Source organism: Protopterus annectens, chromosome 8.part0, assembly GCF_019279795.1.
Source record: "Protopterus annectens isolate FY-2018-M chromosome 8.part0, PAN1.0, whole genome shotgun sequence".
NCBI classification, from domain to species: domain Eukaryota; kingdom Metazoa; phylum Chordata; order Ceratodontiformes; family Protopteridae; genus Protopterus; species Protopterus annectens.
In genome coordinates, this window is record NC_056741.1 from 738,652,920 (window position 1) to 738,678,789 (window position 25,870).

At 39.3% G+C, this 25,870-nt stretch overlaps 1 protein-coding gene across 2 annotated transcripts in view; it reads right to left on the minus strand.

Moving 5' to 3' along the window:
• LOC122809011 (synaptophysin) overlaps positions 1–25,870 on the minus strand; it is a 1,240,178-nt gene that overhangs the window by 149,453 nt on the left and 1,064,855 nt on the right. For both annotated transcript variants that reach the window (XM_044080199.1, XM_044080200.1), the window contains one exon: positions 22,071–22,262. In XM_044080199.1, the coding sequence (XP_043936134.1) occupies positions 22,071–22,262 (192 nt within the window). The remainder of the gene's footprint in view (positions 1–22,070; positions 22,263–25,870) is intronic.

Here is a 25,870-nt window from a genome sequence, read left to right on the forward strand (position 1 = left end):
GCATTTATGCACAGAACAGCAATTGGGAGAGCTGTCAACAAACTGACAATCATTATTTTTTAGAAACTGAACTACACAAACACTAAACAACACCTGCAGTTAGCAGATCGATTCCTCACAGGGCAAGACAAAGAAGCCATCCAAGCTGTAGTAATTAATGCATGCTACGGAGACAGTTGCTGACACTTATAAAAAGACAAGAGCGAATTTGAAATCAGAAACCCCATTTCTGCCTGTTTTTAAGTGTCAGGGGGAGCATCAGATGCTCAGGAATCATCATACAACGATATTCTCAAGTAGTAATTCAAGCAATACAAGCTCAAAGGTTTAAGGCTTTAGCCTTGTTTTGGAGGCATAATCACCATCTTTATCCCTGCCCCCTCCAGAAATACAGTGCATAAAGCTATTTATCATAGGAGATACATTACAACTTACAGGGGTAATAAGATCCTCCATGTTCACTTTGTTTTAAAAAAGTGATGTGCTGGGTTCTAAATATCAGTGTGCTTGCATACTAACAGGTAACTTGATTACAAAAACAACTTAAAATCTTCACTCTCATCTAAGCAGTTCTTTCAGATAAAACATTGGACTCTCTCTAAAGTAGCCTATATCTTAAACTGCTTTACTAGACATAATCCTGACAATGGTCAGTCCACAAAGCCTTGGGATGAAATGTGATGCTTAGCTGTAAGTGACACAATCTGTAATATAGCAGCACCAGTTTGCCTGTTAATAATGCCTTGATTTAAGGTGGGATAACTGCAGGCAGATCTCACTGGGACATACATATATATATAATATATATATATATATATATATATATATATATATATATATATATATATATATACATATATACATATACATATATATATATATATATATATATATATATATATATATATATACACACATATATATATATATATATATATATATATATATATATATATATATATATATATATATATATATATAGATCCATATATATATATATATACATATATATATAGATATATACATATATATGACTGTTTTTCATTTGGAAAGCCTTTCAGAGGCTTTACAGCTAGAGTGATTAAGATAACATGGTTTAGTGTTTAATACCTGAATTTACAGTATACCAGTGCTCCTGAATTCTGTATCTCACTGCTGTAAAACATTTTCATTTTTTACTTGCAGAAGAACACATTTTCAGAGGCAGTACAAGAGGCCTAGTGTGAGGCCAGGCAGATACATGTACATGCATGGCACAAAGTAAGTACACCTGCTGATTTCAACACCAACCACGAACAGAAAGAATGTGCAAATGCACAATCAGAAATAAATATTCAGTCTGGATTGCTTGAGCATACATGGTGCAAAATGTCATCAGCTTAGCTCGCTTTCAGAATATTTGCAAAACGTGAGTACCACCACTAATAAACAACTTCTTAGTAGACAAGTGCCCCAAGTCAGTTGTAAACACCTACTTTTATGGTGTTTTATATGTGCATTTCCAGTTACGAACATTAACACAAAACACTCTGCAATTCTGATACTTTTGTGACACTCCCCTTCCTATGCTTTGCTGTATTGGAACTCACATATGCAGAACTCACACAACCTCACTCTATTTGTCTGAGATACCATTCTAACATATGTGCCATTTCCTACTCCCAAACACAGGTAAAACATATTACCTCTGGTTGTAATACCTGTCGATTGCAGACTGATAGCACAGTTCTGCTGTAATATACAATGCACATGTTAATACTCATATCCTGTTTCTTTAATTGTTGTCTGTGCAGGTATGTGAACTGTTATGCCTACTGTTGGGTTTTAGTGGCACAGTGTTGTCTGGTGTGCATGTTCATGTGGAGCTTGGACTCAATCAGTTTCACACTACATTAGGCGATAGGGATACTGACAAAGGTGGGGTGATGGGTGATTGTAGCAGACAACAAGGAATACTTCCACATGATGTACACCGTGATCTTGCCCTTGTGGCTTTGGCTTTAGTGTCAAAGGCCTCTGTATCAAATAATGCACTTGCCCAGTTAACAAAACATACATTAGGGTAACTACAGGGAACATGATGAGAAAGAGGTGTGGATGGACAGAGATTATCAGGACAAATACACAGATACTATACCTTTTATCACAACAGTGATTGACTGGGGAACAGGATGAGATAGAGCTGTAGATGGACAGAGCTTACAAGGACATAGATATAGGTACTACACTGTACTAATACAGTGACTGACCATGAAACAGCCACAACCCTCTTTAAGATACATGTACATTATATTACAGAAAGAGTCTGGCTAATTATTACAACCATTAATTTAATTCACTCTTTCTTCATCCACTGAAAATGCTGCAGCCTTAATTTTCTCAAATAAATTGGGCATTGTCTCTAGAGAAATACTTGCCTTTGCTGCTATATAATCACAGTGAGTTTAATGATGGGGATTCATCATTTACTGCTGCGTTTGTCAGTCAGTGACGAATATAGCTTCAACAGGTCCATCAAAACACTCCAGCGTATGGCTAGTTTGATATTCTCATATTGAAGCTGATGTGGTTGTAATCAGATTTATCTGATTTTTAAATTATTGCAATGTATGTTTTTACTTAATGTACTTGGTGAACAAGCATAGTGTCACACTTGAAAGTCATATTGATAATGGGAAACTTGAAAGTGTCTTCTTTGTGGGCCTACATGCAGTTATTTTAATTTGGTTAACCACAAACTATTAATTTAACCTATGCACATCTCTGTAGGTGTACCTCAGGGGGTCAGTTCAGGCAGCAGCGGCCTTAGGTCAGCTGGTGCCCTAGGCAAAAGGGCTCCATAGCACCCCCCCCACACCACCCAGGTGCCCCCAACCTGGTCTACCTACACCAAATAAATACTGGAAAAGCGCCCCTGCTACAGCGGCGCCCTAGGCGGCTGCCTAGTTGGCCTATGCCTAAGGCCGGCCATGAGTTCAGGGCTTAGTACTCTTTACCATTTTATAAACACTGTGCCATGCAATCTGTAATCTGCAGAGACTGAGTTAAACTTCTGTGTAAATCTGAAAGCCACAGAAAGACATTCAACATCAAAATGCACCCCCTCACATACACATACAGCACACAGGAAACTATAGCCATTGAACCTCTTAATTATATACCCCTACGTTCACTGCATCTTGGGGGAAAACCACTTTGTCCTTTTTTCAGTGATCACCCACTTTAGTACCACAGAACCCATATTTTGCTGTAAATTCCTGCTACAAAAATAATAGTGCAGAAGGAGCTGAGTTACATCCCAAACTCCTTAAGCAGACTACTTGATCATTTTGTGAGAAGTGGAGCTAATCCTTCAGTGACAATGAGCAGTGCTAGACTGAGCCTTGGCATGCAGTTCTGCCTTCAGAGACAATGAGCAGTGTTAGACTGAGCCTTGGCATGCAGTTCTGCCTTCAGAGACAATGAGCAGTGCTAGACTGAGCCTTGGCATGCAGTTCTGCCTTCAGAGACAATGAGCAGTGCTAGACTGAGTCTTGGCATGCAGTTCTGCCAAGAAATACTCTGAAGATTTTGTAAAAACAAAAGCTGCGAATTTTGAAATCCTTAGCCAGCCTGCTGCAAGCCCCATTTAGCATGCGTATTAAATGGCATGCCTCCATCATCACTGAGGTGATGAAAACATATTTAAGTATCCTGGAACTTGCACTCTTAAATTACTGCTTGTATCAATTATTTGTAGCCAAGACTAATGGGGTTAAAACACATTAAATATAGTTATACTGGTAGCTAGCACTAGAACTTGTCTCACATCAGGACAATGGTACCTCAAAATGGACTCTGTTCTCCTACACATCTACTTACTTATTTTGTAGTCCTCAAAAAAACTTTTCAGCCGTGATCCAGGCAAAATGCTGACAAAATGCAGACAAAGACATTATCATTTGATAATACAACTGTCAAAGTCACTTCTCATAGCAAATTATTAGGGATGATAGTGGATGATAATCTTTGATCTGCATATACAAAACTGCATAAGAAAAACTCATCAAAAACTTGGGATGCTTTACAGAGTGAAAAACTTTCTCACCCACGCAACTAAAACTACACTTGCTACTTCTCATCTCGTTTCTACACTTTTTTATGGTGCTCCTATCCTTACTAACCTTCATGCATCACAAAAATCAAAACCTGACCAATGCTATGACAAAGTTGTTAAATTTTCAGCAAATGCCCCTTTCAGTACCAACCACTATATAGCACTAAAAGCCTAAATTGGTTAGAACTACCCCATCAGCTAACATATACACAGCTTCTTCCCACCTACAAAATTATCCAGAATCTACCTGCTATCTAGCACTAAATAATATTCTACACAACTACATTTTTAGTTGATCTTTACAATCCAGTGACCAAAAACTCATGTCTGTCCACAAACCTATCAAATCTGCTGGGCATTGTTTGTACCCATACAATGTTACTGAAGCCTGGAATTCTGTATCATTAGCCATCAAGGTAATACCCTCCCCTCCTATCCTTCAAAACCATTCTGAAAGACTTGCTAACCAAAAGCTGGCTCTGTACTTGCTTAACACCAGGGTAAACTATATCTCTAAATGTGAACGAATACCTGTTTGTACCTTACTTCTCCTTAATCTACCTTTTTCACTTTCTTATTTCTATCAATTTCTCTCCTCTGCCTTTCCCTCTAAATATAACATAAGCCTGCTTTTCTCTCACTTCATATTGCAATTCATGTTTATATTATACTAACTTAACTTTAATTTCTCTATAAACTAGCTACAATTTCTCTAGCTATTAAATCATTGTTATATAACTTGTATCTATTCTTAACCCATGTTTTTATATTATGTCTAATTTGAAATACTTATTTAAACTGTATTTGTTTTTTGTATTATTTTTAAAGAAGGTAAAATTATTGTTTTTAAAATGTTTTCTAATACTTTGGAGATTTTTTTCCTCGAGCTGAAAATGGGCTCCTACCCAGTTGGACTTTCCCAGTAATCAATGTCAATAAATAACAGTAATAAATAAAACATATTACATTACGTTGATGGCATGAGTGAAATACATAAATAGAATCAAGTGATGGGGTATACAACATTATAAAAGCAGTAAAAATAAACACCATACATACAAAACACAGACTGGTATTATGACATATGGTTTTAAAACATCTTTGAAAACAGTACACTAACTGCAATAATGCTGATAAAAGTGTTTAACATTAGACAATAAATTAACCAAGTGCTTATTTTAGTGAATTTCAAGTAAAATATGAGACTAAACTGAAAGCTACTGAGAAGCACTTATGTTCTTACATAGTAGATGTTCTTTATATATGGAAACTGAAAAAGCTCTGTTGACTGTACAGATGATACTTTGGAGAACACATGTTTTTATTCTGATGTGAAACCAAAAACAAAACCCATCAGTTTGTGGGCCTCATGACTACTGTGTGAGTCAGTGTGTGCAGTCTTCAGTGATTTTTTAATGCAGAAAAATAAATAAATACACTTTAAAAAAGAAAGAGAGGCTTGGAGGATGGTGGCTCTGTCTCTGACCACCTAACAAGATGACCTTGTGGAACAGACTATGGTGATGTTCACAGTTGTTCACTAACTGGATAAAATAACAATTCTTGTTTATGACTGTAGCACATTAGTTTTATGAGAAGAATGTATCAACAACAGTGGTTCTACTCAAGACTAGGGACAATCCCATGGGTTTTCTGTTTACAGGTGTGAGCTAACTGGCCAGATTAAAACACAGTTTGACTTGAACAGCATGTATTTTGGTAGTCTTCATATGATCCATAAAGTAAACATTCTGCCTAAGCCAGACCCATGGATATCTATGTTGTAGTACCTGATTAACAGGAACAGTTAAGTGGGTCATAATCTGCAGATGTGACTAAGGTTGCCACGTTTGTCTGTGGTGAAAAGTGGACTAAAACTAGACTCCTTGCACTGCTAATAGCCTCACATTTACTCACCCAATTCCACACCCATTTTATGATGTAAATGCATACAAAAGTAGAAGGCAGAATGTCTTCTTATGTCTTTTTTAGATTGTGAAAGACTTCACTGCATCATGTTAGGAATGTTTTCATAAAAAGCAAGTCAAAGGTTGCATTTTACAAACTCGAGCATTCTGACTGTACTGATAAACAGAGAACTAGAGATTGTACAGTGCCTTCCAGACTACTAAACAATCATTCTGATTCCAGATACTACAGAAAAATAGTGGATATGTCACATCCCTAGATGGACTGACATTTTTTGAGTCTTTGTGGGATGCCTAAGTTCACTGTAGGGGACTTCTTGGTGTTTCTGGTTAATGTTTTGAGCCATAATCAATGGCAGAGAAGGTGAAGTTATGCTGCAGGTCCCTCTGGATAGAGTCCAAATTTTTCCCAGAAATCTGAAGTAAATCAGCAGGGTACGGGAGGGGAAAAGGGAGTGGGTGGGAATGGGAGTGATTTGCCTTGCTTGACTCATTCGTCAGGGTAAGGAAGGAGGATCTAACTCCACACCTGGGTGAAACCTAAAGGGAGTACTAAGTATTGCACCTACGGAGAACGGGCTTGCAGAGAACACTGCACCAAAGTTAGGTGTGTGGAGTTAGACATGCTTGTAGCAACAGGCACCTAGAGTGCAGCTCAAAACGGCTGCTGCAAAAGGTTTGGAGCTTATGGAATTCAATACACCTGACATACTGACTGCCTTCACTCTATCACCTGACTCTCACCTCTCATAGGAAATGGGGCTGGTAAGCCTGTACCAGAGAAGAAGTGGGATGGAAGGCTCTTGCCATGGTAACACATTAACACAGTTCCCATCTAGTTTCAGCATGTTGGTGAGTGCCTAAGGACAGGGAACAAACCAGTGGCGGTGCTCTTGACCTGTCCTGGAAGGTGTGAGAGTACAACATCACAGGCTGGTGAATGATGAACCTTTTCCATTGTCTCAGATCACATTCTCCGGTGGAGGAATGAATAAGCCAGTTTAGTACAGGTGATGGAGTCACTGGATTGGTCAAGCAGACCTGGGGAGAGAGTAAATCATCAACATCATCAGCATATAAAGTAAACTTAAGGCTAACAAGAGAGAAAGGAGAACAGGTCTAAAGACAAACAACTAGGAACATCTGATCTGAAAGTGCCAGTACCTGAAGTGGAACACCTTAAAACAACCAAGAATATATGCTCGGTTTGACAGTTACAATGCAAAACTCCTACCCCAAAGACTAACATGATAAGTTTAACTACAACCATAATGATCAATAGCTCCAAATGTCCGTGTCTACAAAGACAGGACACATCAGAAAGCTCTTGCCGATGCTGTTATAGATAAAGTCAAAGGTGCTATTGATGGTGATCTGTGTGCCAAAACCTTTTCTGAATCCATTTTACAAGTTTATTAAAATCCCAAACGGTAGCAATATATGCTAATATTTCTGAGTAGACTATTATTCAAATATTTTAGTCAGTGGGCATACAGATACACTTGGGAATTCCTTGAACAGCAGCATATCACATGACATTAGCAAGTAGAAAGAAACTACTATGCTTGAAAGGAGAATGCTGGATTCTGGGAAAGGATAAATTTAATAGAAAGGGGCTTAGATACAAGCAGCAATTTTCAGCACGCAGAGGTAAAGAGATGGGGTTTTGGAGTGGAGGTCTTTTGCAATTTTTCTATAATTTTTGAGATTATGCATGTGAAGACTTCTCTAAAGTTGGAGGTACAACAGAAGCCAGGTGGGACCGAGTGATCTGCAATGTGGGGGAATTAAGAGTAAGTAAGCTCAATAACCTAGGAGTATTAAAAGATAGGGCACAGCCCTTGAAGAGGTTAAAACATAGTGTAGTGATTCTATATGCCAAGCAGGCTATGTTTAGACAGGTGATCTGCCAACTCCTCAAAAGATTTCACAATTCTTTAGAACTGTTTGCTGTCTTCTAAAAACACAGACTCAGCAATGTTGGCGGGGATCCTACTTTGCCTTTTAACATCTAAGCAGGTCTGAGGAAGGTTATCATCTTGGCTATTGTTATTTCACCAAGCCAGACTGCAGTACCTTTCCTAATAGCAGGTTCTGCAAGTGCATTTTTTAGTTCTTTGACATCTATTTTTTTTAGGAAAGCACCTATAAGAAGTGAAGAGTACGTCCTGTCAGTTCTTCATGGGGCCCATATGCAGTATAATTCAGTCAGCAGGTTTCCTTCCACAATTTTCTGAATAGATCACCAAGCATGTATATAATATATGTATGTGTGTGTGTGTGTGTGTGTGTGTGTGTGTGTGTGTGTGTGTGTGTGTGTGTGTGTGTATCCACACACCCACACAAAAGAGCGATCTTTTAAGATCGAATCACAAGAAAAAAACATTATTTTATGCAGGAAGGCAAGTCCCTCCTCCTTGCATTCCCTACACCCCCTGAATATTATATATACCACCTCCGATATCACACAACAGTGGGGTAAGAGCAAATTCCCAAACCCTGCTATTCTGCAATCTTGTACAGAAAGCAGAAGCCTGTAAGTGCATTCGCTGTTGTGAGCATTCAGTCATACGGTTTGGAACCATGTGTGTGTGTGTGTGTGTGTGTGTGTGTGTGTGTATATATATATATATATATATATATATATATATATATATATATATATATATATATATATATATATATATATATATATATATATATATATACGTATATATAGACTCACTACCAAAACAGGAACGCCCAAAATCCCGACGCATAAAACACCGAGACCACATGCCCGTAACCCCACAATACCGAATATGTAAAACCGTGAAATTCAAAATCGCGAAACTTACACAACCAAACAACACACACTTTCCATCCATAACCAAACAATGCATCCTACACTAGACATAGGCAGGGGGGCAAGCCCCTGCACCCCCCACCCCCCTACTTTATTATTCTAACTCCGACATCACACAAACAGACACACAAGTCAAACTCACACCCACACATTAAAGTCACTCACACACCACAGTCACAACACACACTTACACACACTACACTCCTCATAAATACACTTACACACACATACTTACCTGAACCGCAACACCAGAAGCGCTAACGCAAAATCTCTTAATATTGGGATTTTGCATTTCGTGATTCTGGTCTTTTGGTGATGCAGGGTTTTGGTCATCTAGTCTCGGTATCTTCAGCGTCAGGATTTTAAGTGTTCGGCAATCCGTAGTGATCCCATATATATATATATATATATATATATATATATATATATATATATATATATACACATGGGTCTACTTCACATGATCGAACTTTTAAATGTTCGAATTTCATATGGCTGAGACCATAAGATCGAACATTCAAAAGTTTGAAAAAAAAAATGAACTAAACATTTACCCCCCACTATTTAAATATACCAACTCCAAGATCACACTACGTTGTGGAAAAGGGAATTGACAGACTTGACAGTATGTGGAGGGTGAAAGCTATCTCCTTAGAATGTGCTTAAATAATAACTTGTTTGAATTTAATGGAAGCTTGTATAGACAGCGTCAAGGTACAGCAATAGGGGCAGCTTTTGCCCCCAGCTATGCGAACATCTTTATGGGTTATTTCGAAAATGTATGTATATATACTAATCAATTCTTTAAGAAATATGTGTGTAAATACTTTTGTTTCATTGATGATTTGATATTTATTTGTAAAGGAGGGCAAGATCAAGTTAAAACGTTTTTAGGTCAAATACAAGATAATAACATGGGAGTTAGATTTGATGGTTTACAAATAGGACGAGAAGTAAATTATTTAGATGTAGTGTTACGAGGACAAGTAGGTGAATATATTAATTCTTGTATACATAGAAAATTTAAAGGAATAGGATCCATCTTGCATGGAGAAAGCTTTCACCCTCCACATACTATCAAGTCTATACCATATACGGAATTTAATAGAATTAAAAGATTATGTAGTGATCCAGTACATGTTGAATTGGAATTAAATCAAAGTTATGATAAATTCAGTTTAAGGAGGTATAAGGAAGTGGATTTGAGAGTTAGTTTGAATAAGGTAAAGAATAATGTGAGACACGGGAAAGTAAAAGGTAGTGTAAAGGAGGGTGAATGCATTTATTTTACTTCCACTTATTCTGCATTATCAGATAAAATTGTGGAACAAGTAAAATATAGTTGGAATGTGGTAAAAAGAGAGATGGACTTTTTGTACGATAAGAAAATGTGTTTCTCTTATAGAAGAGGGAGAAGTATAAAAGATTTTATAGTCCATAGTAAATTTAATATGCCAAAAATGCAAATGGTGAAGCAAGTGGAGAAATTGGGAACTGTAGCCTGTGGAAAATGCAGTATTTGTAAGTATATAGTGAAGGAATTTGGCAAAATTAATGAGGTCCCATTTCATACAAATGGGACCTTTAACTGTAAAACGGAGAGAGTTATATATGGTTTGAAATGCTTGTGTAATAAATTTTATGTGGGAGAAACTAAGAGAACATTTGCTTGTAGAATAAAAGAGCATATTAGAGATATAAAAAATGATAAACAAACTAGCCCCATAGCGTTGCATTTTAATAAATACCATAATGGTAATCCAAAGGGATTGAAAGTGACAGTGTTAGATAGTGTAAAGGAAAGGGAATATTTGAATGAACAACATATACAATATATATTAAGGAAAAAAGAAACCTGTTTGATTTTAAAATGTAATACATTGAGCCCTATAGGGCTAAATCATGAATGTATGTGGAAAAGTTTATTGTAAAGGTTATTCGTAAAATAATGTATTTATAGTATTTAGTGTTTTTTATATATAATACTGTTTCTTTATTTAATTAATGATGTAATAGAGTGGGTGTGTCTTATTTAGTATAAAGCTGTGAGTGTGAATGGTAAAAAAAATTTACTCTGTAGAAGGCAAGTTTGCCGAGGCGCTAGAGATTATATTCTGTATTTTATGTGAGCAGCAGTGTTTTATAATAAATCCTTTGCACTTCAAGGAATTGGAACATTATTGTGGTGAAGAATATTTGTTTCTTTTGATAGACTGTGGTTATACTAATAAGACAACTTGTCAAATCCTCCAAGAGCTCCTTTGAGAGAAGTCTAGCAAGTACTGCCAAGGATAACCATAAAGCCTTTTACAGTTATGTACATAACCTAAAGGGTAGGACCCAAACATGTTCCGAGCTGGTGGCCAACAGTATCACACACACTGACCCCACAGAGATAGCGAACCTGCTATTGGATAGGTTTGGTGAAAATCTCACTCCCTTATCCCCTCCTAACTTACAACAAACCCTCCCCCAAACTTCCGCCCACCTTACATATCTGAGGAGCAGGTCATCAAAGCCCTGTCCAAGGCAAAGAACACGGCCTCTATAGGACCAGATGACATCCCAGACTGACTTCTAAACAGGCTAAAACATGAACCACCATCATCACTATGTACCCTTTTCAATCATAGTCCAACTACAAGCTTTGTTCCTGCAGAATTGAGAACAGCTACAGGTATTCCCCTCCACAAAGATGGCCTAGCAACAGACCCAGTGAATTACAGACCCATAAACCTGAGCAGCCTCATCTGTAAGGCCATGGAACGTATCATTATGGACCTCATAAATATAGACATAGGTGACCTCCACACTCTGGATCCTACCCAATTCGGCTTCGTGAAAGGCAGATCCTGCCTGTTAAATCTGGTGGTTTTCTTTGAAAGTGTGACCAAAGCCACTGATGAGGACAAATCTGTGGCACACAGCATACCTCAACTTGGCAAAGACTTTGAACACAATCCCACATTCAGGCATTACTAATAAACTTAGCAAATTGGATGTAAACCTCTTTGTTGTAAGATGGGTTACCAACTGGCTCCCAAACCAGACACACACTATCAAGGTGACTCCACATCAACCAGCAGACCTATTACCAGCGGGGTACCACAGGGGTTAGTGCTGGGCCACCTACTGTTTGGTATATACTTCTCGTAGTTCAGGTCAAAACTAAAGGGTTTTGGCTGACCAAGTTTACAGATGACTGCAAACTAGATGTAATCATTGAATCCCCAAATTATGTCAGTATACTCCAGGATGGTCTCACACAGACCAATAACTGGTGTATTAGTCACGGTCTCAAACTGAATGCAAAGAAATGCATCATCATTCCCTTCGGCACACACAAAGTCTCTTCACACTATTAAATCAATAAGAATACCCTAATTACTCATGAAGTGGTAAGGGCCCTGGGATCACAGGTTGACTTTGACCTTAACTTTGACCATCACATGTCACCATTGTAAGGAAAGTTTCCATGAAGCTCACTTGATTAGTAAAGGCATCTCCTTGAGAGCAAAAGAAGTTATAACCCCCCTATACTCACCCACAACCCTCCTGGACATGGGCAGTCATCACTAAATGCAATTTGGGTAATGAATAGTACAACTACTGTATTACATTTAGTTAAATGCAATTTGGGTAATGAATAGTACCACTACTGCATTACATTGGGTTGAACCGGCTAGGCTTAAAGTGAACTCCTGATCGACAGTCTAGTAATCTCCTATAATCCTATGATCCTTAAGCAGCATTTTACCTTCATCTAGGATGATACCTCAGTACAAACAAAAAATAATTGACTTCAACAATTGCCTTAGTTTCTGGTGTCATTCAAAGGGGATCCTGTATCTATCAGCCTGGGATGACATGGTCGACAGACCTCAAAGCTTTGCCAGAGATGGTCTTTATCTGTCACCACTGGGATTTTGGTTACTGGCTAAGGCTTTTGCCACCCTCATAGCGCCTTTTTTAGGTAATGTCACAAGAACAAAATTCCTGATGTAGAAATACCCCCTACAAACAATCTCTAGGTTCTGCTGCTAAATGTTAGGAGTCTAAACCAGAAACTGCACTCACTGGAAGAAGTACTCACCTTGGAAGATGCTGACATTTATGCAGTGCCTGAGACCTGTTTTAAGGCTATGGAGAGAACCCCAGCTATACCGGGTTACATTTTCTTCCACACATTCAGACCACAAACTGAAAGTGTGAGAACTAAAGGAGGTGGTGTATCAATATTCATTAAAGATAAATACACCTCTAGACTGGTTAAATAGCATGAGTCCCTTGAATTACTTCAGGTGCAACTGACTGTAGGTAAGATACAGGACCCCCTCCATGAATCAGGACATCCACTTAGCCTACTTAGATCTACTTGAGTCAATCAAGGTACAAACTATCACCTTGGTTTTGGGTGACTTTAATTACCCATCCATTGACTGGGTAAATTATACATGTTGTAACCCACTTGCCCAAAGGTTCCTGGACTTCATTAACTCCAATGCCCTGGACCAGCTGGTTGACACACCCACAAGGGGCTCAAACATCCTGGATGTGGTGCTCAACAACATGGGGGACTGCTTCACCCCCCCCCCCCGTGTGTGGTCATCCCTGGTGAGATCAGACCACAAATCAGTCTCAGTTGAAGTAACTATAACACAAGACCCTCCTTAGCAACAACTAGACAAAAAAACTTCTCCAAGTTCAATTACAACCTCTTATGTGACAGCATAAATAGCTTCACAGTCCCTCCCCCCACTGATGGAACAGACACCTATGCTGAATTATAAACTAATGCTTTATACGAGCACCTGTACAATTGTACTGACTCTGCTGTACCCAAAAGAACCAAAGCAAGATCTTCAAGGAAAAACAAATCTGCCTGGTGGACAACTGACATTAATAGACTATACAATAGGAAAAATAAATTGCCGTCTAACAGTACGAAGGAACAGTCTGAAAACTGGAAACACTCCCTCCTCAACTTAAACAAGCAAATAAGGCTACTAGTGAACTTGTACAAAGCTAACTATGAATCCAAATTAGCTTCCCTAACTAAGGATAACCACAAGCCGTTCTTTAGTTACATCCATAACCTCAAAGGTAAGGCCGAGATTTGCGGGAATTCATAGTTAATGGTACTACATCTATAGAGCCTGTGGATATAGCAAGCCTGCTGGTTGACAGGTTCAGTGAAAACTTCACTCCACTGTCCCTGCTATATATACCCCAAAGCATCTCTAACACCTGTTCCTCACCTAGTATCTCCAAGGAGGGAGCAGGTCTTAAACACCCTCTCCAAGGCCAAAAGCACAGCCTCTAAGGGACCAGACAACATCACAAGCTGTGTTCTACATGGGTTAAAAAAGGAATTAGAATCCACATTGGGCACACTTTTCAATCATAGCCTAAGCACTGGCTTCATCCCAACTGAATGGAAAACAGCTACCGTCATCCCTTTGCACAAAGGCAGTACATCCACAGACCCTGGGAACTACAGACCCATTAGCCTGACCAGCCTTATCTGCAAGGTCATGGAACGAATCATCATGGACCCTATTAACAAAGATATAGGAAATCTCCAAATGCTCAACCTCAACCAGTTTGGCTTTGTCAAGGGGAGATCATGCCTGTTAAACTTGGTGAACTTCTTTGAGACAGTCACCAAAGCTTTAGATGAGGTCAGATCTGTGCATATGGCCTACCTAGACTTAGTCAAGGCCCTTGACATAATCCCCCATTCAGGCATCATTGATAAACTCACCCAGCTGGGTATCAAAGATCTGCCTTCTGAGCTGGTTCAAAGGGGAAACAAATTAAGCAGCTTCTCTAGTATGAAATTTAAAACTCAGACTTACATTCTTAATGAAGTTTTTGACTATGTGGAACAGAGAGAAGGTGTACAGGAGACCCTGTATCAACATCTGGGCCAGTGGATCCTTGGTCTGCTTCCTCAGTGGTGGTATTAAAGAAAATAAGTTGCTGCATTTGGAGTTGTCAACAATTCAAAAACAACACAGCAAGGATTCCTCCAGTGATTGAAAATATTCTGTGCTACCTTTTGCTTCAGGGTCACTCAAGTGGCATCAGAAGACAATGACTGAACCTGTCCACCAAACAGTTGACCTCTCTAGGAATACAGTTGGTCACCATGGCCCATTCCAAAATCCTCATGACTTCCCTGCATAAGGATAAGTTCCCCTATTTGCTTATAAGCAGCATCACATCATGTTATCCATGTATGTGGAAGAAGCACCCTGTGGGAAAGAGTCATGAAAGTTCTGCAGACTCAAAAGGATCACCCTCCTCTCCAACACATATATTCACAGCTCAGTCTCTACTGGCAGCAGTGTAGCTAGAGCGGGGCAAGAAGGGCAACTGTCCTGTGTGCAAAGTGTTGGAGGGGTGCGATAAATTGATAACGAGCACTCTTTAATGCAATACCAACTTTTAAAAGTCGGTATTGCAATTGCAGTCACACCTGAGAGCTGTAGCACTCAGTGTCTGGTCTAAACTGTAGCAACTGCTTGCTACATTTTAAAAGTAAAAAGAAAAAATAAATAAAATAAAACATGAGGACTGTAGCACTCTGTGCAGGCAAGATACAGTATAAACTGTTGTAATTGTTTTATATAGCTGAAGTCTGTATACATTTTAATGTTGTGCCTCATGGACTAAGAATTATTAAAATACCAAGGTACAATAACCTGTACACTAAACTGTTAACCAGGTGGCAAAAGTTAAACTTAGATTAGAGCTTAAATTACATGAATCTGTTGACTGATTTCGTTAGACCATCTCTGGATCCACAAGTTAATGAAGATAATGAGAAAAATACAGGATGACTTTCCATCTAAAGCTGTATGCGTGGTGTTAATGATGTTACTAATAATGTCTACCCTCATGAAACTAAGTTGATGATGCAGAAAAAGTAAACACTTGGCTGAGATCTGTCAGATTTTCGTACAGGGAATTTTTTTTTCCTGGCCGAAAATACATACATTTTCAACATTTCAGGGTGCAACAGATACTTCCATTGGTCTGGAAGATAAAAGCGCTGAGACTGCACCTCTTAGTAGTTGCAAATTTTGAACAAATATTGTTAACAGGAATGACACTGTAGCTGTTTCGAATGATATACCCAGAAGTGCCATACCACCAGCTACAGCAGATGTTCATAGGAAGATGACAGCATCACCATTATCAGATGTCTTATCATTTTTTCCATAACTTCCATTGCCTTTCAGGGATAACTCCCTAACAAGATGCTCACAGAGTTGGGGAGAAAATGGAGTAAGCCATCACTGGGCAGACAGACAAATCAAAAGGATGTAGGATCAGGTAAGAGCTCTTTAGTATGGAATATTTCTTTGGTTGAATTGACTGCTCCATAGCTATCTCTTCTTGAAGACAGGACTTTCATTTATTGCCTCAAAAAGAGGAGATTTTTGTGGTATTGTCTTGGACTTGAAAGCTTTTGTAAAAAACATGATGCTTAAATTATTATTTCGTAATGATATGCGAATGTGCTGAAGAACCCCAGTATGTTTACTCCTCCATTATGTCCTCTGCTAAAGGCTTTCTCCAGAGTTTGTGAAGCAGACCTGTTACAAGCTATGAATAACTCGAGTACAAACATTTTCACAATTTGACACGTGAAGAGTTTGTAGCTATAAAACAGCTACAAGACTCTAACGACTTAGTTGTTTGGCCCACTGACAAAGAAGGGGCTACAGTAATACTGGACCTTGCCTTTTATGTGAAAAGTATGCATGCACTTCTGTCAGACAGTTCTACTTATGTTGTTATTCAGAGCACTGATGTAGATAATATTGATTATGAAACTGCACAATGATTTGTATGACTGTTTTATGAGCAGGTACATAAAGCAAAATTTATATAGTTTTTTATTAACTGAATACCCAATTGTAACAGTGATCTATGGACTACTGAAAGTCCATAAAGAACCAACTACACCCCCCATGATACCTACTGTCTCTGGTAGAGGGTCATACCTGCCTAGGCTACAAGATCAGAGAGCTCCTCTATGTCTCTTTTCATGTAATCCAGGGAGGTATGTCTCAGGTCATTCACACCAACATGGACAATGACAGAGTCATATTTGTACCTGTTGTGGAGTGACCTAAGTGCATGTGTTATGTGGCGGATCCTGGCACCCGACAGGCAGCTGACCATAACTTTCTCCTTATCCAACATAGTGAGTGGGATATCAGTGTGCCTTACTATTGAGTCAACTATGATTAGTGTATTGGGTAAGTTGTTTTGCCTTATGGGCTTTGGTTGAGTGGCACACTGTTTATGTGAGCTATGTGTCTCATAGTTTGTGCTGGGATGTGGTGGTTGTTTGCATTTCTGCCTCAGAGGTCTCTGTTGTTTGGGCAGATTTTTACTGAGACCCTCCGCAAAAGTAGATTTGTGTTTTGTGTTACTATGTGAGGGTTGTGGTGGTGTATGTTCTGGAGGGCTGTGTGTTGAATGTGGTGTGGTGCAGGTGTTATCCTTCTCCTCTTGACTGGCTAATCCAGTCTTGGCTGGAGAGTGCTTGGCTTCCAATTTTGCTATATATGTGCATCTCTCACAAGTCATAATGTTGGGAGGTAAGAGGAGAGGGTTGTCTGTATACATGAGGCAGTTGCTACACTGCCTCAGGATGCCCAAGTTCACCAAGTTGACAGGAGAAAGCACAGGGGACAGTCCTTTAGACATGCCTGGATATTAATTCAGTATATTAAGTACTGAAGCCTTTTACAGGAAAAATGTTACTCACAGTGTCTGAGTCTGTACAGAGCACTGCCAAACACTTGAGGGGAAACTAATATATAGACCCTGAAAATTTAAGGATGAAGTATTTAGGCAGATATTCTAAAGGACTGTCCCTGTGCTTCTTTCTCCTGTCAACTTCTGGTGAACATCCATCCTGAGGCAGTGTAGCAACTGCCTCATGTATAGACAACAACCCTCCTCTTACCTCCCCCAACATTATGACTTGAGAGGATTAGCACATATAGCAAAAAGTGGAAGCCAAGCACTCTCACCACAAGACTGGATTAGCCAAGGAGAAGGAGAGAACCCACACACCTCACCCACACACACAACCCAGCCAGAACATACACCATGCACCACACAGCCCTCACAACACAACACACAACACCCTTAGGAAGAAATCAAACAGTACTTACTGAAAAATAAAGAAATAGCTTGTCAAGAATGATGAAAAGAGGGGAGTCACATGAATGACTACAGCCTGGCTACTACTAATGCTGGTCTCAGGACATCTTTACTTTGTTGGGATACAATACTTCTTTGCTTCTTCTCTCACCGGAAGCAAAATTTTAGCACCAATCCCAAGAAGAGAAGCAGGCCACAGCCTGTTTGGTGATCCAGTCTTGTCCTAGATGATGCAAGGTTATGCAGGCTTGTAGCCTTTTTCTGGTAGATGCCTCTAATAGCAACCAGACCAATCGGGTACGTTAAGCACATACACTCATTCTGCAACCAGAAATAGTCATGAATCAAAGGACGCTGCTCCTACTCTCACCAGGATCAGAATATAAGCACAGACTCCAAGCTGTCACCTATAAAGCAGTTATTAAGCTTTCTGGTGATCAGCAGTCTCCAGGAAATAATGTAACTGCACTCCTTCTCTCACTTCAAACTATACAACAGACGAGTGGGTGAGCAATAGGAAGTTCACCCCAGGGATCACTTCAGTGGCCTTGCTTAACAGGGGCACTGGGAACTAACTTTGGGGTGGCATGATTCCAGGAAATCTTCTTGGGCTAGGCTTATATAGGCTCCAGGGCCATTAGCCTAGTACACACCTATGAACCTTTGAACAATGTTTTGATTTTTGGAGAACAATACTATTGGCAAAAGTTAGGCATTGCTATGGGCATGTCGTGTGCCAATAGCTATGCTAATATGCTAATAGCCCAATGGGAGATGTCACAGGTACAGACAGGGAGTCCTTTCTCTCAGCTTATTCGTTATTACAAACTCTTAGTTGATGATGTATTTCTACTGTGGAGAGGATCACTAGATGAGTTAGCAGCATTTATTAAATATATTAATTCATCAGCTACTTTTTTGCAGTTCACTATGAACTGCTCTTCTCATGAAACACATTTTTTAGATATGCATATCTCTAGGAGTCTTGATGGGAATTTTATCTCACAACACTTTCAGAAGGTATGTGAAAGGAACCATCTGTTACACAGGAGAAGTATGCATCCTACATAAATATACCAAAATATTATGAAAGGGCAAGTATATAGACTGCCCAGACTTAATTGTGTTGATGTTGATTTTCAGACAGATATTATAGAACTCAAGGGTGATTTGGAATCTAAGGACTTCTCGAATGCTACATTAGAGCAATATTTAGATTTCAAGAATTTTGACCAGAGCAATAGGGTGAAACCTTATTTTTCTGGTAAGCTCGAAGCCCCCAGGGGAGACCATATGAAGAGTATGCCTTGTAATGCTGGTATCGCATGCTCACTTTCGTCTCATGTCAATATTACTTGTGATGTGTTTAGGAAGAATTGGTCTATCCTTACAGCTGATGATAGAATAAAAGGGATGCCTGGATCTAAGCTTAGATTTTGTTTTCGGAATAAGAAATTGCTGAAGCATACGTTATGTTAAAAGAGTCATACACATAGTTCTGCTGTTGCTCAGCATACACAACGTATAGAGACTTTTAGCTGTAGATCATATAATTTTGGTTTGTACATTGATAATACCAACGTATTTAGACAGCCTAGTACAGGTAGAGGATATAAGTTTGAATTTTATGCTGATTGCTCCACTTGTGACCTTGTGTAATTATCTAGGTGTAAAACCTGCCCATCGATCTATACAGGCAAAATGAACTGCTCTCTTAAAGAGTGGATTTGTGGCATAAATATGAGATTAAGAAAGGTGACAACAAGAATGCACTTGCAAAGCATATCAGAATGAATGGCCATATATACTCTACAACTGTTGACTAGTGTTTTGAGAATGGGTGATATAAGGAATAATACTGAACTGTCAGAACTCAGGTGGATAATACTATTGCAAGTGGATAAAGGGTATGGTTTGAATGAAGCTATCTCTTTAAAACCATACCTAAAATCACGTGCACTGTTTAGGTAGACTCAATGGATACTTTGCAATTTTAATGGTGTATTTAAATGTTTTTATCTCTATATGGTTTTAATAATTTAAAGAAGCGCTGTAGTGACATTAAAGCACTTATCAATTAAACAACGATTTTATGACTTTTCAGCTGTCCTGTGTTGTCCTCTTTTGGTGCTCTGTTTTTCTACTTTTGGTTTATGTGAGGACACACTTTATCCACACCTCAGTTTGTGCGTTCTTGGTTAAAATAGAATGTACTGAGCGTCCTTCTCCCCCCCCCAGGGGGGGGTAATACCTGGGACGGACTGTTGCACAGTAATAATCTGCATAGTGCTCCCACAGTGAGCTATATGTAAAGGAAGTGTACAAGGAATACTGGCTTACTGACAGAACCCAGACTGTAAAAGTAGCCGACTCCAAATCCAGCTCCAGACAAGTGACAAGTGGAGTACCTCAGGGTTAAATCCTCGGACCGCTCCTGTTTGGCATCTACGTCTCTGAAGTACAGGCCAACACTAAGGGACTCTGACTAACAAAGTTTGCAGATGACTGCAAACTGGGAGCCATTATTGAATCCCCAGATATTCTACAAAATGGCCTTACAGAAACAGATGCTTGGTGCCAGAGCCATGGGCTCAAGCTTAATGCCAAGAAATGTACAGTTATCCCCTTTGGGAAAAATCATGTACTCCTGAATTACCACACAGGTGGCAGTACACTAAACGCCAAAAGTGTGATGAGAGACTTAGTGCCACAGGTGGACAGTGATCTCACCTTCGATAACCACATTGCCAGAACAGTTAGGAAATCCTTCTATGTGGCACACCTCATCACTAAGGGCTTTTTATCCAGAAAAAAGGAGGTCATTGTCCCACTGTACTCATCCCTTATTAGACCCATTATAGAGTACAATGCCCCATTTGGTATGTACCTCACAAGACATCTGCAACAGCTGGGAAGGCCACAGAAATAGCTCACTAAAAGAATCACAGGTGTAAAGCAGATGCCCTATGCTGACCGTCTAAAAAAACTCCAGCTATACTCTGTGGCATATCGTCTACTCAGAGGCAATCTCTGCTTAACATACAAGGCCATGAGAAACCCTGAGCTGTTGGACATGTTCCACTTAAAGAAACCCCAATCCCTCAGAGCCACATGCTCCAGGGATCTAAACCTTGTCATCACAATGAACAAAACATGCTGGAGGGTTAGGTTACTGACCCAGAGACTACCCATACTCTGGAATGGACTGCTCATACATGTCAAGCAGAGCACCTCCTTGGCCCTCTTCAAAAGGAATTTTGACGATTGGATGGGAGATAAGAAGTTCACCCCGGGAATCACGTCATCGCCCTGCTAGACAGGGGTCCAAGGAAGTAAATATTGTAAGAAGAAATATCCAGTGAATTGTTATGGCTAGGCTTGTATAGGCCCTAGGGCCGATAGCGTAGTACCAACCTATGAACCTATGACTACAAGAGAATTCTATAACGTCACCTTGCTAACAGCTGAACACTGCTGTACATACAGCACCATGATTTATACACCTTGTAAACTAAAATCTACAATTTTCTTTGTCAATTCACTGTTGGAGCACCATGTCATCTCCATCTAATGCCATTGACTCCTTTCAGGGTGCATCACAAAGGAAATAGTTGTGCATATACATACATGCACGTTACATGCATATATTCTCTTTACGTCTTTTTTTTGCATCAGGATCATGTGAGGATACAATTTCCCCCAAATATGGTCACCATTAAAAAAACACATAAAAAGCATCAGAAAAGCAAAAGGATAATTACACCCTTGTGATGAAGACCACCATCTCTGTTTTCAAAGGATTTTAATTTATAGCTCCTTTCCCACTGTGGTGTAATCTATTAGCACACATATTCAAAAATTCTGTTTCACTTTTATGTGTCACTAGTTAGCCAAACAAAACAAAATAAAAGATTTATTTAACAGCCAAGTTGGGAAAGTTTGCTACTGCTTATAAACTCATGCATTGTTTATTTGTGTGACTGAGTGAGATGATGGCTCATGCTGCACTTACCACAGAGGTATTGAGGCCAGACATTACTGGGTCATGCAGCTCCTTGCATGTGTTTTCCTCATTCCCGCAGGCCTTGATGAGCTTAATAATTTCATCAGGATCTGTAGCAGTTTTCACATCTGACAGACCTTTTGCCCAGGCACTAGAGCTTACCAGCCACATGAAGGCAAACACAACTGTCACCATGAAATCCTACAAAAGAAATACAAAAAAATTGCAACAAATCATTAATGCTCATCCGTGAGCTTCAGAATCAGGTCTGCAACTTCATTTAAAATATAAAAGTTAAGGAGGTTTGGATTACTGTAACAAACAGTATTTCTGTGACTACATTATTTGTGCTCAAACACTATATATATATATATATATATATATATATATATATATATATATATATATATGTGGTGCTCTTGTGTCATTTAAATTTGACACCCTTCAAAGAATAACAAAACAAAGAAAAAAAAAACAATTTCTCCTTAAAACTGAAATATGGGATTTTTCAGTTCCATACTCAAAATGCAATTTGATTAAAATTCCAAATGTATTAACCAAAAGTTTAGTCAAACCTTTTACTCAGCTTCAGCATTTACTAAAACGTATTCCCGTATGTGACACATTTTTATGGCTCTAGCAGCTCAGGAAGCAGTGAGGCAAATTATATCGTTCAAATAGCAAAATGCAGAACCACTTTTACATCAAGGTTTATCACCTATTGTGAGATCATGGAAGGCACTACCAGGAACAAGTAAGAAAATGTAACTTAATAGAATCATTCAAGAAGTCTTTATAGGTTCATAGGATGATGCTAGGGTATTGGCCTGGAGGCCCTTATAAGCCTAGCCAAAATGTCTTCCATGTTCCCTCAGTCATCACCTGTTTTCCTTGTAAAAATTATACCCGTGCCCTAATATGAACCAAGTACCATTGCACCTGAAGAACAGTGCATGAACCCTCCAAGCCACACAGCCAGTTGATTCTTTATATTCTTGGTTTGCTTTGAATGTGTACTCTATGACCTTGGAGCCCATGTTATGATGGTCCTTGACATTTACACAGCTTTCCAGAAACTAAGCTATGAAACTATGAGGAAGAGGAAATAGTTGGAGCAGAAGAAGAATAGCAGCATCTCAAAACAGCATGCATCAAGATGACAAAAAAGATTTGTGATTGAGACAGGTGTAGAAATAAGATACAGAAGGAAAGCTGCTGAGAGCATGCAGAAGTCCTTGAAGTTAATAAAAGAAAGGAGACAAGCAGGAAAAAGTGGGAGATAGAAAAATGGACCAGGATAAGGAGGAATACTGGTTGGCTAATAAAGAGGCAAAGACAGCATTCACAGTGGAAATAAGGCATCAGGGAACCTCTATCAAATTTTGCAAAATGACTCAGCAGATGGCACAAAGATTCTGTCAGGATGCAAGAACTGACAGAAAGACAAAGAAACAGTACACAGACTTTGTTCATAAATGATGCCTGCAAGAATCTGATCACCAGTCCAGGAGGCATCAAAGGCAGATGGAAGGAGTACTTTAAGAACCTTCTGAATGAATCAACTCCATCGACATTGAATGGTCTCATGCACAACCTATGATGGAAGAGGAAAGAGAACCCACCCCCAGAAGAAGTACAAAATGCTCTGAGGAAAATTAAGTCAGGGAAAGCAGCAGGCTCAGATGAACATATAACAAATATGGTCAAGATGTTGGGGAAGAAATGGCTCCTGCAGGTACTCATCATAATATGGACAAAAAGGTATAACCCAGTTGTCTGGAGAATAAGCATGTTGGTGTCACTGTACAAAAACAAAAGGGACATTCACTGCTGAAACTACATAGTTATCAAATTCCTGTCACACTGCTTAAAAGTGCTTGAGTGGGAGACTGAAATGATTGTGCAGCAGAATGTAGGATGGTATGTGAGCATTTCAGATTCTGATCAGGATGCAGTACAACAAACCCAATGTTTGACAGTGGAGAAAAAGAAGGAAATGAGGAGAGTCCCAGAACCTCTGTAGAACCTGAGCAAACATTGGACAGAACATTCAGTCAAACAACACTCAGAGATGGAGTGCGAAAGGGTGTGCATCAGGGTTCAGCTCTGAGCCCACTTGGTTCATACTTGTGATGTACTATATCCACAAATAGGCTGAAAGGGGCCATAGCACTGAATATGTATACACCCCAAATCTGTAGCACAGCAGGATAAAGCCCTGACTGCAATGTAGAAGACTCAAATTCAGATACAGTCTCAGGGTCTGGAATAGTTGGGAGGCTATGATGGGAAGTGGTCGTCTACATCTCATCCATCCTAGGGTGAGGGTGTGGTATTTTCCAAAGCAACTCATCTGCTGCTCCATTGTTATGAGCAAAGGTCCAACAGCACAGAAAGCAGGAGCTGATCTTGTAAAGATGTGGGTTGTGGCCTCCCATGCATGTGACAGTAGTGTTTGTCTGTACATATGAAGGAGTATGCATGAATAGACAAAGGGATATTGATAGATCTGTGGTTATGTAAGTGTTCACGTTACCACCATGGGCAGAGTTTGGGCTTAATAAAGAAATGTCCAAGCATGGGCACAAACAACTTTCTTAACTGCCTGGATGAATGACTCCGCTGAACGTCTCACACTGTACATTACTGGGTACATTCTTACTATGGAAAACAAACGGACTGGGTATCATGACAAGAAACTTGATGGCCAGCAGGCACAGGAGCAAAAACCCTAAGAGAAAAAGATGCTGTATGCATATGATATCACACTACAAGAAAAGAAGACTCTGAGCAGAAACTTTAACAAATGATAGAGGACTGCAATGTAAATCTGAAGACAGGTGCGATGAAAGTGCATACAGTCAAGACATCCATCATGACAGCAACTGGGTGAAATCAAAAGTTACTGAAATGTGAGATTAAAATAAAACTACAGATTAACAACTTCATGTGTTTGGATGGTGTGGTTTTGAAGAAGAGTCAAAGCTACAACCAAAGGTGCTACAGCCAACTGGCACAAATTGTCAGGGGTAGTATGTGACAGCCACAAGATAAAGGAGCTGAAAAGGTACGGTGTATGTAACAGTGGTGTGACTAGTATTTCTGCATGGCACAGAATCCAGGGCAGTGAAAGAAGAACAGCAGAGCAGCCTTGAGTTGATGGCGATGAAGTGTCTTATGAAGTGCCTATGATGAGAAGTACATCGTGAGAACTGAATTCACTAATTAATGACAGCCATTTAAGCTTCAGTCTTCCTATCTTTTAGGAAAGGCATGGTAACACAAAACATTTTATTCTAACAACTTTTCTAAGATTGTACAAGCAATGCTTAAAATGTGTCCCTGGTTTTTGGCCTTTGTCTCCCACCCAATAAATTTTGGCTTTTTCCAGATTTCTTGTGTTGCATTTCTTCAGGGAGAGAAAAGTTTAGTGCTGCTTGTGCTACTAACAACACAAACAGACTTGGCACAACAGGTAGAATGCTTGCTTTTGATGCAGAAGGCTGTGGGTTCTACTACCACAGTATGTAAATGGATTGCTGATACTGTACTGTGCTGTACTTTTAAAGGAGGTGGATGTTGCAGTCCTGAGAATGTCCTCCTTGGCGGAGATACCTAGTAACTATGAACCTGTTATCAGTTTGCCATCTATTCCCTATTGCAATATTCCTAGCTTATCATTTTTTTATGTAACATAGACAATTTATTCCTCAAGGGCAACAGGGACTTTATTTATTTGTAGATGAAACAATGAAATATAAAGTTGTTTGCTAGCAGCAACCTCTTCACTAGTTAAAGATCTCCTTAAT